Raw genomic sequence first — 17112 nt, forward strand, 5'->3', positions numbered from 1 at the left:
TGGGTACTATGAATTGAACCCAGGTCCTTTTTTTTTTTGTTTTTTTGTTTTTTGTTTTTTTTTTTGTTGTTGTTGTTTTCAAGACAGGGTTTCTCTGTGTAGACCAGGCTGGCCTCGAACTCAGAAATCCGCTTGCCTCTGCCTCCCAAGTGCTGGGATTAAAGGCGTGTACCACCACTGCCCAGCTGGACCCAGGTCCTCTTAATCCTTAAGCCATCACTGGCCCTGTCCCCTTTTCCAGAACAGCCTCTAATCACTAAGACCCAAAGATAGCAAAGGGCAGAGTCCACCTCCCCCAAATAGCAGTGTGAGCTGAGCAGAGCCTTAACCACACCTTGGCACTCTTCATGCTAGAGGGACTCCTGGATAGGTGCATTCTCTTGAGAAGGATCGTAACAAGCACCCTTTTATAAAACACCCAGGTGCTCCATGGGCCCCAAGCCTTTCCTCCTTCAGCCATAACTGTCCTTTGAGCCGGGCATCTGTATCACTGTTGCTTGGGAGGTCGTTAAAAGAGTGACCAGGGTGTTGAGTGGTGTGGGGTTGGGATGCAGTCCGTGTATAAGGGGCACAGACATGGCCTCTGCAGACGCAGATTATGTCAGAAGGAGGGGATGACAACAGAGACCCTGTGAACTATTCAGCTGTTTGTGAGGGTCGCCCGTTTTGTTGAGGGCTCTCGTAGAGATAAAGTCTTGTGCTTCTCTCGATGTGAACAACAGAGAGGCAGCTTCTGGCACAGCGAGGGTCTTCTCATGAGAGCAGCCCCCTGGGCCCTAGAATCCCCAGAGAGTCTCCTAACAAAACATGCCCGTCATAGAAAAGTGTTTCTCCCAGGCCACCCTCAGACGGTTTGATATGAGGCCAGAGTCTCCACCCATAACTCAGAAACTGAAGTGATCAGATCTGGCCTACATAAAGGGACTTTATTCTGAGTTGTTCAAAGCATTACAAATAGTTCCCAGGCTCTGGGATTTAATGAACTAGTAAATTCTAAGCGAAGGCTTCAGTGACCCACATAACTTGCCTGCCTCGTACTTTCTCAAGGAAGAACATATGACTGCAGTGTCTTTGAGCTTGTACTTAATAGTTAGAGCTGCCATTTAATACCTACTGCGTGCAGGTAGTCTGAGCTCTTGCCTTTCCAGAGACCTCATTTCATCTTCGGACATCACTGCGAGGTAAGCTTTATGGCTCAGAGAGGCTGAGTAAATTATCGGATGCCACACAGCTAGGTTGCAGCTGAACCGGGTTTACAATCCAGGGAAGTTTGATTGCAAAACTTGTTATGCCTTTCACATTATATTGCTCATTGCCTCTTAAATTTGTGTAACATATTCTGATAATTTTATTTCTCTTTTCCTACTGGGGATCAAACTCAGAGCTCATACATACTAGGCAAGTACGCTAATGTTGTGCTACATCCCTAGACCAAGATCTGATTTTAAACTTCTGAACTGGTTTTCTTTTGAGACAGGGTTTTAAGTTGTTCCTTAAACAGGGTTCCAGGTTGTCCTTGAATTTACCTTGAGCTTACCCACAATTGTTGTCCTTCTACCTTGTGAGTGCCGGGACCACAGATCTGGCTTGCCCCCAAAGTTTTAATGAGACAAGAGAATAGGTAGAAATTGGACATGAGTCTTATCTTTGTAAATAAGGCTTTTTGTTTTGGATTTTTTGGATTTTTTTAGGGAATGGGTTGTGAGTGTGTGTGTGTGTGTGTGTGTGTGTGTGTGTGTGTGTGTATACACCTGTATATGCAGGAGCATGGGGAAATCAAAGGAAAACTTTGGGTGTCTTCAATTACTCTCTACCTTATCCTTTGAGACAGGGTCTCTCAATGAGTCTTGAGCTCTCTGGTTCCGCTTATCTGCCTGACCATTGAGTTCCAAGAATTCACCTGTCTCTGCCGCCTCTCCCCTACAAGCTGGGTTACAGGCATGCACTAGCATGCTCAGGCGCGCACCATCATGTTCAGCTTTGTGAATGCTGAGGATCAAAATTCAGCTCTTTATGCTTGTGTGGCAAGCACTTTACAGACTGAGCCAGCCCAGTCCGCACTTTGGTTTTTTTGCTTGGTTTTTTTTTTTTTTTTTTTTTTTTTTTTTTTTTTTTTTTTGACTTTTGTTTTGGGCTGCCCTACTTCATTTTTTTTTTTTCAATATTCTTCCAACTAGACTTGAAAAATCTCCCCAAAGCCAGAGATTCTAATTCTGACATTGTGACACAAGTTTATGTCTATGTAGGCTCATATGTGTGTTCTGTGTGAAGAGTGAAGCTTCTTCAAGCCTTTTTGCTGAGCCATGGCTTGCAATGAAGATCATTAGAGAACAAGGCTTGAGATGAAGATGTCCTCACTGTGGCCCTAGTGGGCTGGCCGCTAGGGGCTGGCTGCTAGAGTAGCAGCTAGCTGGGAAATTTGTCTCCCAGAAATAAACTTCTTGGCCACACAAGTGAAGAAGAAAATATATCCCATTTTTTACTATCTGGCCAGAAAACAAAGGACAGAGGAGTGGGTTATGTTGGCCTCTCTCAGTGAGGTACTCAGAATGGGGCTAGGCACCTCTAAAATTAAGACTATTCACGTCCTGATCCCAATACCTCAGAAGGTGACTGTGCAGTCTCATGTCTTTACCCACCCTTCTGCCCCTGGGTTCGATCAACCCTGAATGGGAAATATTTGACAAATGTGTGTATGGGTTGAGCACATACAACTGCTTCCCTGTCATTATTTCCTAAATACAGTTGGGCAGCTATTTATTTACAGTGAGGTAGATGTTGTTAGTAATCTAGAAGTGATTTAAAGTGTCAGGGGATGTGCCTAGGTTTTGTGCAAATACTGAGCTGTTTTACATGAAGACCTGAGCACATGTGTATTTTGGTGTCTGTGGAAAGTCAGGTCCCTAAGAACACTGAGAAATGATTGTTTGGAGGAAGGATTGCTCTAGAGGTGGCATGAGGTCACATGGGTGGGTCCTAGTACAGTCTGACTAAGTCGTTATAAGAAGAGGGAGACAAGTCAGAGTCCGATGCCCACAAAGGAGAGGCCGACTGAGGACACAGAGGATGGTGAGGAAACAGGTTTCGGACCTGGAGGCCACCCAGTCTTAAACAGCAAATGTATGTGAGAAGAATTAGGGCTCTGTCATGATAGAAGCCTCTGTCTGTCCTCATCACCAGTGCCAGGCACTTGGTTTAGAGGGACATCATTGTACCGTGAACAGGTCCCTAGTAAGGCACTGGACAGTGAGTACAATCAGCTGAGGAAAGGGCTTTTCTGAGAGTAAAAGGGAAACCAAATGCCAATTAAATATCGACAAACTGACTCAGGGCTAGCCTGAGCTACAATACACAGTGAGACCCTAGCAAAAATCCAAAAGCCAGGAATGTAGCTTAATATAGAGTAGTTATCAGGCATGCTTGTACCTTTACTCTAATAACACAAGTACATGCAAATGAACACACACACACACACCTACATGCCTACCTAAAAATAAAAGCAACCACTACCAACAACAGACTTGCCTAACCCTGACCATGAATCATCTTCCCTGTAAGGCTTCACTAAGGTTCCTACCCGTGGTGCCAACTGGCCTCCAACAGAGGCTGTATAAAGTAAGTAAGGCAAATAAGTTAAATTTGCTTCTTACAGTGATTTGAAAGATAACCTCCGTAGAAACATCAGGAAATTTTGTGCCAGTGTTGCCCCCAATTCTTTTCATAAACAACTTGTCACAAGAATTCCAGGTATGGGTGAAGTGCCCAAGGTTATTATTCTCTTACTCGAATGAATGAGCTTGAGATAAATGGGCAGAGGTAAGAAAGGAGCTTACAGAGACCCATAAGGGTGAGTTTAGGAGAAGAAATGAGCTTTCCTCCCAGAAAGTAGTAGGTCAGCCCTCTAATTAGAAGTTTATACATTAAGACAAAGGACTTTCTATGTTGTCCCAGCTGGTCTCAAACTCCTGCGCCTAAGGCCTCCATCTCTCCTATGCAAGGACTACAGACTTGGAACACTGCTGGAAATTTAGAAAGTTCTGTATGTAGACTGTAGGAAGTTGTTTTCTGGAGACCTGGGACCCCAGAGAAAGGAAGTGAGCTGGAGAAGTGTTATGTTGGTTATGCTGGCTAGAGAAAGTCTCAACTGAAACTGGGCAAGGAACTTGGACTCTGACAAACTGTGACAGTGTCCTGGGCCAGAAGAAAAGAGGGTATGCTGACACAGTAGGGTGACTCGGGACCTGAGAACTCAGATGTGGAACTATGAATTTCTAGAGCGGGGACCCCTGGTGTGTCACAGTCTGCAGTTCACAGCTGAACGGTCTCTCCTCTTGGCCCAAGTTCCTATACTTGCTACATCCTGTACTTGTGACATCTGCTCAGGTAGGGAAAATGACCATTACTAGAAGAAGTCAGGACCAGAGCGGAGGGACTCTGGGTTCCCAAAGGTGGCTGTGTGGAAATTTATTCAGGATTTCTTACCCAGAAGCTTTTCGTTTACAGTATTTTCTTTTCAGATAACAAAAAAAAAAAAAAAAAAAAAAAAAAAAAAAAGATGGGGGGTGGGGATAAAGATTAGATTTAATGCTGTTGAATGTGATAACTTGCTCAATTCAGAGGATATTCCTTTGTGCCCCATGTCGCTTCTAAATGAGAAGGACCATGGCTTGGTCCATTGGCTTGTTGTTCTTATAATAATGCAGAACGTTCGCTAATAAATGAAGATTGTGGTCACCACATTTCTACTCTTGTGGCTCGTGTGCCACAGTGAGACTATGCATGCATCTCTGTTGTTGTTCTATGACATCATTTGTGGCAAGTACTTACATAAATTATTTCTGAGTTCAAGTGGCTTTGCTATATGACTGCTATTTTTCTTAATGTATAGGTCCAGAACAAAGTAAATGAACCTTCTAAGAGGTTCTAAAGGACTTTGAAGGAGCTGTGGCTGCTTGAATCCTCCTGTATAAATCCTGTAGAGCTGACAACATGAGAGTGGACCTGCCTCAAAAGCAAAACAAAACATGTTTATTTAAAGTCTTTCCTACTTTAAATAATTTTAATCTACCTTGCATGAAAATATACTAACTCTTATTTTCTTACCAGAGATTAAGGAAAGACTTAATGTTACTGACTGAGGAAAGAGGGTTCTGGGTGGGGATTTGGTACAGTTATGTCAGCGGCTCCCCGGAAGCCTGTGTGTTTCCAGTGTCAGGGAGTTAGGGCCTGTCTGCTACTGTGCAGCCTCCAGAGACGACCACTGGCAGGAAAGCAACTGCAATAAGTGACAAGGGACATCTCCCTGTATTGGTCACCTTTCCTTCATTTCTGTTGAGGAACATATTTCCTCAGAAAGTGGATCATAAGGAAAAAAAAATTGTTTTTGAGCAAACTTAAGACAAACAGGCTATAAGAGCTCGCCTCCCCCCCCACACCCATACCCACACATCAGTGTTTTCACAGTTGAGTGATTCCCGGCCTCAAGCTTCTTTTCATAGAGGAAACTGTTGTGATAATAAAGAACCCTGATGTGGGGTGTGAGCAATTCTGAGGCCCACGTTTTAGTCTTGTGTAACCTTTTTTTTAGAAGTTACTCCATCCCCTAAGCTTTACTTTCCAAACTGGATGTCACACGGGGCGGGGTAATCCTCACACCAAAGGAAGCAGAATGATTCACACTGAACAAGAAGAGTACCACAGAAGCATTCTGAAGCAGCTCCAGTAGATAGGAGCCCGGTGTGGTGCACACGCCTTTAGTCCTGGCATCTGGGAGGCAGAGGCAAACGAATCTCCTGCGTTCCAGGTGACCCTGGTCTACAGAGTGAGTTCCAGGTCATCCAGGGCTACGAAGAAAGAAAGAAAAGCAGGAAAAAAAATGGTGTAGGCATGCTACTTGGTTCTTAGAAGGCAGAACTTCTCAAGTCCAACAAGGTGCAAGTCCCCTTGCTTTGGTGTGTAGGCAGCTACTTGGTGGCAGATGGTATGTGTCACTGGCATGTTTTAGTGGAGTTGGCTGTGAGTGGCCCCAGAGTCTGGGAGACACGATGCTTGCTGCTCATCCCCGTAGCACATGGATCTGGCAGCATGAACGTCATCCCTCAGCATTCTCACAGAGAAGAGAATTGCTTCAGTCCTCATGGTAGAGCTGTGTTAGGATTATGGCCCTTATAAGAATCTGCCTTCCCTCTGACATTGTGATACTCTGGCTTGCTGTGGCCCCATAACATAAATTCTTACTCAGAGATTTTTCTTTTGCTTTCACTGAAAATTCAGTTCTTTGAGAGTGTAGTTGCTTTACAAGATTTTTGAGAAAGAAGTTTGTTTCAGTATGTAGATTGTAACGTCAGTCGTGCGTGCTGAAAATGTGCCCTGATTCACTAGCAGGTCAGCCTCACTGACAGGTTGCTGCCAGCTGTGTGTTAGTGGGAGAGGCACCCTGATATCACTCGCTCTCTGAACTGCTTTCTCTTTCACATTCTTGGGTTCTTGCAGCTGAGAGCCAGAGGGTAGGTGAGGCTGAGAAGCCAGGCTTTAGAAATGTCAGACATCCTCCTGGAACTGCTCCGCGTCTCGGAGAAGGCTGCTAACATTGCCAGGGCGTGCCGGCAGCAGGAGGCCCTCTTCCAGCTGCTCATTGAGGAGAAGAAAGGTGCAGAGAAGAACAAGAAGTTTGCTGCAGATTTCAAGACCCTGGCGGATGTGCTGGTGCAGGAAGTTATAAAACAGAACATGGAGAACAAGGTAAGAGGTCAGTCAGGCCACGGTAGCTGCAGGACACCCGCCTCCCTGCCTGCCTCCCTGCCCCCTCTGGTCCCCTCAGAAGAAACACTAAGCCTTTTACTGATGCTTATATTCTCTTAGGTTCAAACAAACATCTTGCAGCCCTGCCTTATTTGTATTACAGTATTAAAATGGCCTTTGCAGGAAATCATTGAAGAATAGGAAAGCAAACAGGATGAGGGCGCTCAGACGCCTAACCTTAGCATATACAGTATTGATCCTCTCACTTATTGATGGCTTTCTTGTTAGTAAATAATATATGCTTCTCAGCCAAACCATTTATCTAATGTTTTGCCTTGGTTATGGGCTTGGAATTAGGTGACTGTATGTGTGGAAGTGGCTAGGGAAAGTCAGGATTCTTGAGTGGTAGCAATAACACCAGCAGGCATAGACGTGCTCACTGAGGACCAGGCTTCACGAATTTGAGCTTGTTAACCCTATAAGAATTCTGTAAGGTTAGAGCCATTGTCCTACTGGGATGAGGCTGTCACGGAGAGCTGGAATAAGTTGCCTGAATTTACACAGCACAGTATGACAGCTCGAGTTTTTGAACATAGGAAATGGTTCCTGAGTATAGGACTCCTATCCCCGCTCTTTTTTCTTTTTTTTTTTAATTTGGGAGGATGGAGCTTTATGATAGAAATATAAAACATTTCAGTATCTTTATTGAACTTTTTAAACTTGAGAACTACTGTAGAATTCAGTAAACTCTTGATCACTGGTGTGAGAAGAGGATACATTAATTATATAAAATCTCCATAGTCTATATTTTCTTTATGCCCTTTACTACCTGGCTTTGGTGAGCTAAATAAAGGAAGCTTGTTTTCTATTGTTACTAAGGGAGACACTTGGATACAAAGGTTGGTTGGGCAACTGGATTGGATATATGTGAACATTACTTTTATGGGTTAATATGTGCCCCTAAACAATAGAACAAGCCCAGGCAATTGTTCATGAAGTAATGCCAGAGTTCATGAAACAAATACTTTCCATTTGAACTACTTTAGATATTTCTATTGCAGGCCCCCTCTGTCTGCATTCCTCTGAATAGCTCTGTGAGCAGGTGTGGGGGCTGGGGAACTGGCAGGCTGCCAGCTCCCGTAGGCCTGTTCTCTTCTACAAAAGAGAAGAAAGGGTAGCAGGCTGTGTGGCCATTGGTGGTTTGACCCTCTGGGATGGGCGAGTTTGAGGATGTCAAGCAGTTCCTTCCCGAAAACAGCAGCACCATCTGAGTCAGCAGTATTTTGGGGGAAGGGCGTCTTCTGAGGGTCAGGAGTGAACTGTGTTTATCTGAGCATGACGCAGAGATGAGAGAAAAGTCTCCTTTGGTTCCCTGTTCACCCTGTGTTGCTGCTTAAGCCACAGGTTGCTACAGTTATTTCTCTTCTTTCTTCTTCTTCTTCTTCTCTTTTCTGTCATCTTCTAGCTTGAAAGGCAATGACATGCCTGACAGGTGCAGAGATGTACCTGAAAATGGAAATAGAACTGCCTTCCAGTCTCTTCTCTCCACCTTTAGATTATTTTAGGAACTGGAGAGATGGCTTAGGGGTTAAGAGCACCGGCTATTCTTCCAGAGAACCTGAGTTGGATTCTAAGCACCCACGTGGCAACTTATAATCATCTAATGGGATCCAGTGCCTTCTGGTGTGACATATATGCAGATAAAGTACCCATATACATCACACACACACACACACACACACACACACACACACACACACACAAATAAATCTGTTTTAAAAAACAAAATTATTTTGGGGACTTGAGCATTCACAGAGTAGTGTTAGGCGCAGAATTAATATATGTCCCCAGTCCTGAGGCTCTGCAGCAGAAGCGGAAAGGACGTAAGGAGGCCAGAACTCAGCCACTAGTGCTCAGTAGGCTTTGTAAGCCGGCAAAGGAACCGGAAAGTATTAGAAAACTAAACACAGAACCAAGCTGACTTGGTTCCATGTTCAAGCTGACTTCTACAATGGACGTTTTTGAGTTTCAAAGCTAACTATGTTTAAGGAACTCTCTTGGAATTGATTGTGGAGGTGGGGTTTGCTGTCATTTTGGTTTTTGTTTTTGTTTTTGTCAAACTGTGACTCATTCAGTTTCCAGGCTTGGGGAAAAAAATTTTTGGAGAAGAATCCAATGAGTTTACAAATGATTTGGGTAAGTATAAGAATCTTATTGTGTTACGTAATAATTATTATATTATTCTAACCTCTAACTTAGACCATGCCATAGATTAATGCTAGGAAGATTTTGGGATAAAGGCATAACATGCTTAAGTATGAAGCTTTATTTAGACTCTACCTCAGAATGTCGTGACATTTAAGTTAGAGAGAAGTGAGGTGGTTTCTTGGAATAATTCAGCAGCCTGTGAATCATTCTAAATTTAAATGTGTAGCATTTTAGTAAGTGTGACATACCCTCTGGGAAAATTCTATAGCCTTTTGACAATCTAATGTGGTCATTGGTGCCCCAGGAAGATGTTCATCTCCATGGTTGAGCAGATAGTGTCTGGGCAGAATTTAAGTCCATTTGAGGACCCCTGGGCGCTACAGCTCTTGGCTGAGTGTAGCCAATCCCTCAGTCCTGGAATAATGCATGATGTTGCTTCAGTCACCCCTCTACTTCATCTCAGCACCTCTGTAAAGGTACTTGGCTTAACCAGAAGGTTCCTTTCGTACAAGTTTTTAATTTTATTTTTCTGTTCTTCTGTTTGATGTGGCCCCTTGCTGTGTTGTCCAGACTTGTAGCAGAGACTACAGGCATGAACTGTCCACTTGGCTTCTAGCAAGTTTTTAATATACATTTCTATGACTCTCAGAAGACAGAAATCTTATTTAAACTTCTAAAAGTTAGAGATAACTATTGTGATTCACTCAAAATACATTTAATTTACAATCCTGCATTTGACTATAAACAGTTAGATGCTTCATTTGTCTAGAACTCAAGGGGCAAAAAACTTTCCATATTCGTTTTTCTGTTTGTAAAAGGACAGAGAAACGGGGGGTGGGGGGGCTGAGACTGTGTGGCCTGCTGGCACTACAGTGGGGCTTCCCTCTAAGTGTGATGGAGACAGCTTAAGCATATGATATACTCATTTGAATGGCCCATGACTTTTAGTAAGCTGGAAGTACCACGAAGTGTGTGGCAGGTAGCTCCCAATTTTAACAGTCTAACAAAACACAAATTTAAGTATATTTCAGTGGCTGATAGCTCAGAGTCATTGCTGTGGGTCGAGAGGCAGCTTTGTGGTTAATACCTGCTCAGCATTCCTGGAGACCCTGCTCTGAATGCCCAGTACCCCCCAAACAAGCAAAACACCAGGCGTTATTACTGCGATCAATTGATTCCCACTGAGCCCTAAGATGCGCTGATCCTATCAGACCTTAGACTTTCCTGAAAATTCAGTTATATCCAGATGCTACTGGTTGGAACTGTTTGGGTGGGTAGGAGTGTGGATCTGCAACCCTTCCCCCCCCCCCCACCTTTTCTTTAAGAAGCTCTCACTAAGTAGCACAGATGGCCTTGAACACAAGCAAGCTTTCCTCTGAGTACTGGAATTGCAGGAGTGTCCAACCATACTCAATTCTGCTGCCACTTTTTACTATTAATGTGCTATACCTTTTACTTCTGTGGGGACGGGGTCTCCTGTGGCCCAAAATGACTTTCTAATTTCTGTGTAGCCAAGGCTGGTCCTAAAATCCTAATCCTCTGACATCCACCTCCAAAGTGCTGGGGTTTTAGGTATTGCTACCATGTCCAGCTAACTTCGCCTTTTTTTTCTAGCCTCCTCTTTCTCTTCTTTCAGGAGGCTGGCAGCCAGACTCACCAGGGCTCAAAGTACACATTTGAAGAGATGCCAATGCAGGGCCTCTTTTCTCCCTTTCCATTGGAGAGGTGGCTGGCTAACACCTGGCTTCCAGCTGTTGTCACAGAGGGGAGTTTTGGTGTCATTTTGATCCACTTAGTTTTATTGCATTCAAAGATTACTATGTTTCATCTGATATTATAGAACATAAGCAGTATCTTTGTTAAAAGCAGTATTACAGAAGGAAGTAGAAGCATTTCTGTATGTGGATAAAATCTACATGTTCTTTTCAGTAACATTTCGAAATGGACAAAGCAACCTATACGCTTGACAAGTCAAAGGCAAAACTAAGTAACAGACCAATAATCATCAAAGGCTGAAGAGTTCCATGTGGTCTGTGCTGCCCCTTAAGTAGAATGCAGAACTTTATCCATGTAGACATTTTTCTGGGCAGCAGGTTGAGTCCTGGAACCTAGCCTGTCCACTGAGTGGAAGGGTGTGGAGCCACCAGTACCCACAGCTTTGTAAAATATTGCTGGTGATCCTGGCAGTTGGCAAGGTTTCAGAACCATTGCTGTGGCTAATCTAAGAGGTGCCATCCCCTTCCCTGCCCGCAGCCCCCTGCGGTTGCCTCTCCCGGACTGCCTGAGAAGCAGTGGCTCCAGTTTGTCTCTATTCTAGGGGAAAAGATCACGGTGGAACTGCAGGCCACAGAGGAGGGAACAGCAGAGCTTCTCGGCAGAGTCCTTAATGGCAACATGCTAGCGTCTGAAGCACTGGCCAAGGTGGTCCATGAGGATGTGGACGTCACTGACCCCACTCTGGAGTCCCTGGAGATCAGCATCCCACAGGAGATTCTTGGGATTTGGGTGGATCCCATAGGTAAGTGTAGGGCCCCTCCACCTGCGTCTTCTCATTCATTCTAGCCCATAGTGTCCTTCGTACGGGTCAGGGCAGCTCTAAGAAGTAGAGGCTCTCAGAACACCAGATCTCCTGGAAGAATTTTTGTTTTTTTGGTTTTGTTTTGTTTTGTTTTTAGAATTCATACATGTATACAGTGACATGTGGTCATACCCCCAACTCTTCCCAGACCTCCCGACATGTTCCCTCCCAATTTCATGTCTTTATTTCATTTTAGAAACTCACTAAGTCCAATTACTGCTGCCCAACTAGGTACACGAGTGTGGGGACATCCACTGGCACATGGGAGCGACCCTTTCCAGAAGAATAATTTTCTCTCTCCTAGTAGCCAGCTGCTAACAGCTCCTCATAAGCCCATCCCCACGTGCTGGAAGTTTGACTAGCTTGATCCCATGAGAGCTTACATCAGTGGCCACTGCTGCTGTGAGGTTATGAGTGCCTTAGTCATGTCATATCCAGAGAAGTTGTTTTATTATTATTATTTTTCTTTATTTTTATTTTATGTATATGGAAGTAGCCAAAAATACTCATATACTATGTGTGTGCAGTGGCTGTGGAGGCCAGAAGAGGGCATCAGATACCCTGAGACTGGATTTACAGATGGTTGTGAGCCATACACACACACACACACACACACACACACACACACACACACGCACACATACACATCACTCACACACATATACACGCACATACACTTGTGCATGCACAGTGTGAACTGACGAATCCGTAAATGACTTCAGACTGGCCAATCAGTGAGAAAGCTTCCTGCCGTATGTGAGCACAGGGTAGATGTTCAGATTTCAAAACACTAAACCCAAATCTAACTTTAAGTCATTGGCCACTCACTCATTTAGGCAACAATCAAAACCCAAGGTCAGGCCAAGTAGCTGAATATGTCTTGGGCAACTTGAAAGGCGATACAAAGCTTATTAAATTCTTGTCCTTTTGTGGTAGAATTGTAATTAGAATGTGTTGCTTTTTAAATGTAGCCCCTTTCCTCACCGGCACTATCAAAGTCCTAGGAGCAAAGTCGCCTCACTTTGCTGTCTCCCCGGTAGATTCTGCTTCACCCACTGGAAGCCCTCATTATACAGAGCCAGATGACTGTGTTAGCATCTATCCTGCATGTGCATTGACACAACACAGTATGACATTAGATAGCTGCATAACATTCAGCCAGTGTAGTCTATACGAACACTAGGAATTCCCCCCGAAATCTCTGGTCATGAAAGGGTAAATTGGTATCTACTAGAATTCTGAGGGACAGTGATGTCCTGTATCCTAGTTCTACCCTGAAGGGATGTTTGTTTGGCTCTCTGGGTCATTGGCCGGACGTATCTGTCACTGTGTGCTAGTTCATGGGATGGCAAAGTACCAATAGAATGAACAGATACTACAAAGCAGATTTATTAGATTGGTAGGGACTAAGTAGTCCAGCAATGGCTGTCACACACTGGAGAGGCTGGTAGCTGCTCAGTCTACAATGCTGGATACCTCAGTAGTCCAACTCTGACACTAATATCCTGGAAAATTTTCAGAAGCCACTGGACTTTAGAGCCTGTGGGCAGCCCCGAAAAGCTTAGGTTCTGACCTCAGTGAAGGATGCCACAACCAGAAGAAGCAGCAGCAGCAGCCGCAGAGTAGATGCTTGTAGCAGCAAGGAGGAAGGCGGACAGGCAAAACCAGCACTGTCTTTCCTTAGACTTCTTTACAGCTAGGCTACTGGAAGGTGCCGCCGCTCCCTCTGCGTAGGATGGTACCCACCCTCAAGTAATGCTCCCGGCTAATACCTTCACAGACCCATGGCTCTTAGTTGATAACAGATCCAGGCAGCTTGACAACTAAGATCAACCCTCACAAGCACTGTTAACTTCTCTGTTGTGCTAGCTTCATTATCTCCTTTCTTGCGTCTTGAGGAGGCAAATGATAACAACAATAATAGGGCATCTCAGGTCTGATGGATTCCTAGGCGGCTTTTCCATCTTAGACTAGTCCTCTGATTAGTAACAGTTCTTAACAAACAAACAAACAAACAAACAAGAAACCCTACCACAGTTTTCAGCACAACCCTACCACAGTTGGCCGATTAAATGCGTTTTTTTTAAAAGGTGTGTGCGTATGTGCTCCTGTTGAGAGGGCACATACGGGCCAGGCCTGTAGACTCCTCATTCCTTTCCCACCTAACTTGAAGCTCACTGGTCCCGTCGTCATCGTCAAAGCTGGCTGTCCGGCAAACCCCAGGGATCCTATTGCCCCTGCCTCCTCCACACTAGAATTGTTAAGTGTGATGTGCTTTGCCCCACATCCTACACTGGTGCTGCAAATCCAAACTTAAGTCCTCACACTGTGAAAGCAAGCACTTTATCCATTGAGTCATCTCCCCAGCCCTAACTGCCCTTGAGGAATTATGATATGCAAGGTGCTATGCTCGATTCCACAGGAGTGTAACTGTGTCCTCAGCCTCAAGAGGCAGAGGGAAGAAGATCCCCAGTCAGAGACTAGCCTGTGCTACATGGAAACCCTATTTCAACACAAGTCAAATAATTTTTAAAGTTCTCATACTTTAATGAATGAAGCATAATGCAGCGCAAGCAGCTTAAGCATGAGTGTTCAAATGATTCAGTGCAGGCAGTGCCCAGAGGTAAAATCTGATTGGTTATTAAATTAGAAGGGCACTTACACGGGGCAAAGCACCTAGAGAGTCACCACTACTTCTAAGGAACTTGTACATTTGCTTCATGTTTTTCAGATTCAACCTATCAGTATATTAAAGGTTCTGCCAATGTTAAATCCAACCAAGGCGTTTTCCCCAGCGGACTTCAGTGCGTGACCATTTTAATTGGCGTCTATGATCTTCAGACAGGCCTGCCCCTGATGGGAGTCATCAATCAGCCTTTTGTGTCCCAAAACCTAACTACTTTAAGGTAAAAGATGGACGTTTTCAGTTTTGATTATCTAGCCTCAGCTTTGCCTGTTAAGATTGTCGCTGTACATGGCATTCCCGTGAGTGGATTCTGTGGGGCGTTCTCACTGTGAGTCCACTGGGCTGGATTAAAATGCCTTCTAATCCAGACTGGGACTTCTTCAGTCCCAGAGTTGGCATAGTTTTGTTAGGTTTTAAGTACACATTGATACTTTAAAAAAAAAAATAAGACTGTCTTGGAGAAATCATGGCTTTGCACTTGAGATATAGCAATCCTATTCCTGTTTCTAAAATTCACTCAAAACCACACAAACAGATTAATGCTACACAGGGTCTTCTGATACATAGGAACAGGGTAGATGCCACCATGTTGCCAGATGAGTTTCTGTGTTATTATAGAAACACAGAACAACTTGTGCAGAGTGTTCAGTGGAATGATTGACAGATGTGGTCAGGATCAACTCCATCTCCTTCCAGATACTGCCAGGGTAAGCTCTTTTCCGCCTGCTATCTCCCTGCCTTTCTACTGACTCTGTCACAGCCTGGAGAATTGAATGGCCAGGAACCTCTGTGCTGAAGCACTGACTCCAGGGCACTGCGTGTTGAAAACAGGGGCAGTATCATCTTTTGCTCTTCTTGCAGTCTCTATTACATAGGACTGTCTATTCTAATTAATCTTCAGCTTACTTCAGATAAGGATGGAGTTAAAGTTTAAGCCTCTGGAATTAATTCTGGTTTTCTTCAGACTAAATATGTTTTGGTAAAGTTTTAAAGGGTCATTAAAACTGGGCATGGAGACACACACGTGTAAACCCAGCACTCCAGAAGCAGGACTCCAAGGCCAACTTCGGGGAGTCACAGATTCAGGGGAGAGCCCCTGGGTTTGAATGCATGTTCTACTCCTTCAGGATCCAGGTGGCCTTAGCAAGAGATTTGCTTTCCCCACCCCTAGCCTCTCATCTGTAAACCGTACCTCACTCAGAGGGGAAGTGGATAAACAAAGTTGTTCTCTCTATTGTTGCCAAAAATAACAACTTGAGTCCACTCTCAAAGTGAATCAGATTAAAAAGGAGTAAGCCAGTGACAGGAGGCCTGCGAGGGAAACCAGGAGGGACTTATAAGACTTGATGCTCACCTCTTTCCCTCTGGGACTTTAAATGGCAAAAGCAGTACTGAACTTTGCAGTAGTTTTTAGGGCTCAGAAACTGCATCAGTACTTTACTGTTATCCCACCTGAATATGAGAGTGCTCCAAAATGTTAGTGCCCCTCTCGCCATAACAGAGGCCACTGAGTGCTTACACGGCACTCGTAGAATTAATTAGTAACTCGATGTTCATTTATAGGCTCAGAAGCATTCAAACTCATTTTGCTTTGAGGCATTTGAGGCTAATCAGCACCTAAATCTGTTTCCTGCAGGTGGAAGGGACAGTGCTACTGGGGCCTTTCTTACATGGGGACCAACATCCATTCCCTGCAGTTCGCCGTCTCTAAAAGCGACAGTGAAACCCAGACTGAAAACTCCAACAGGGAGTTCTCCAGCCCCTTTTCTGCTGTCATCAGTACCAGCGAAAAGGACACCATCAAAGCTGCTCTATCGCGCGTGTGCGGAGGTAGCGTCTTCCCCGCGGCAGGGGCTGGCTACAAGAGCCTCTGTGTAATCCAGGGCTTGGCTGACATTTACATCTTCTCAGAGGACACCACGTACAAGTGGGACTCCTGTGCCGCTCACGCCATTCTGAGGGCCATGGGTGGGGGCATTGTAGACATGAAAGAGTGCTTAGAGAGAAGTCCAGACACCGGGTTGGATTTGCCACAGCTGCTGTATCACATGGAAAATAAAGGTGCTTCTGGGGTGGATCTCTGGGCCAACAAGGGAGGGCTGATAGCATACAGGTCCAGGAATCGGCTGGATACCTTCCTGAGCCGCTTCATCCAAAACCTCGGGCCTCTAAAGACTCAAACGTAGGACTCTGATCTCAGGGCCCTTAAGCCGAACTGAATCTTTTCCTGTTATGTCTATCTCTTGAAGATAGTTTTGTCCCAATACACCTTCCTGTTTTGAGGAACATTTTCCCATTATGTGTTCATAACGTGAATTTCAGTAAGTTAATGGCATTTGTGTGTCACAGTTAAATTGGTATATAATATTGTTATATAAACATTGTCCTGTTAATGTTGCTTGGAACCCTTCAATAAAATATCAAGGGTGGAGCAAAAATGTACAGTTCCAGTAGAATGACTAAATCCCCAGCCATTGGGGATCCAGGCAGAGTTGGCGTGGGTATCTATGGGTTTAGCCTGAGGCAGAAGATTTAGAACTGTGAATTTGAATGTTATAGCTAAGTTTATGTACTTTTAATATTTGTGTGTCTTATAAAAAAAAAGAAGGCTGAACACTGAGGGTTTCCACTCACTGAAGCAGTGTGGGAATTAGAAATCAGGAAACAAAAGGGAAAAACATACAGAGACTGGGGAAAAAGAAGAGAGAGCATGTAATAGGTAGTTGGTAGGTAGAAAGGAAGGAAGGAAGAAACAAACAAACAAGAAAGGAAGAAAGAAAGAAGAGAGGAATATACATACATACACACACATACAGACAAGCAGGTAGGTGATAGATGGTTGGTAGATAGAAGATAGATAGATAGATAGATAGATAGATAGATAGATAGATAGATAGAT

The 17112-nt window shown here is 44.3% G+C and overlaps 1 protein-coding gene across 2 annotated transcripts in view; it reads left to right on the forward strand.

Annotated features, from left to right (window-relative positions):
• Nucleotides 1-16878, forward strand: part of Inpp1 (inositol polyphosphate-1-phosphatase) — a 25224-nt gene extending 8346 nt beyond the window's left edge. The window contains exons 2-6 of one of the 2 annotated variants that reach the window (XM_031367416.1): nt 6493-6741; nt 8877-8937; nt 11267-11467; nt 14259-14433; nt 15850-16655. In XM_031367416.1, coding sequence (XP_031223276.1) covers nt 6538-6741; nt 8877-8937; nt 11267-11467; nt 14259-14433; nt 15850-16399 — 1191 coding nt within the window. In that variant the 5' untranslated portion in view covers nt 6493-6537 and the 3' untranslated portion in view covers nt 16400-16655. Of the gene's footprint in view, nt 1-6492; nt 6742-8876; nt 8938-11266; nt 11468-14258; nt 14434-15849 lie in introns of both variants that reach the window. The other variant, XM_031367417.1, reaches the window with a different exon arrangement.
• The last annotated feature ends 234 nt before the right edge of the window (nt 16879-17112 follow it).

This window comes from Mastomys coucha, unplaced genomic scaffold (genome assembly GCF_008632895.1).
Source record: "Mastomys coucha isolate ucsf_1 unplaced genomic scaffold, UCSF_Mcou_1 pScaffold14, whole genome shotgun sequence".
In the NCBI taxonomy this organism is placed as follows: domain Eukaryota; kingdom Metazoa; phylum Chordata; class Mammalia; order Rodentia; family Muridae; genus Mastomys; species Mastomys coucha.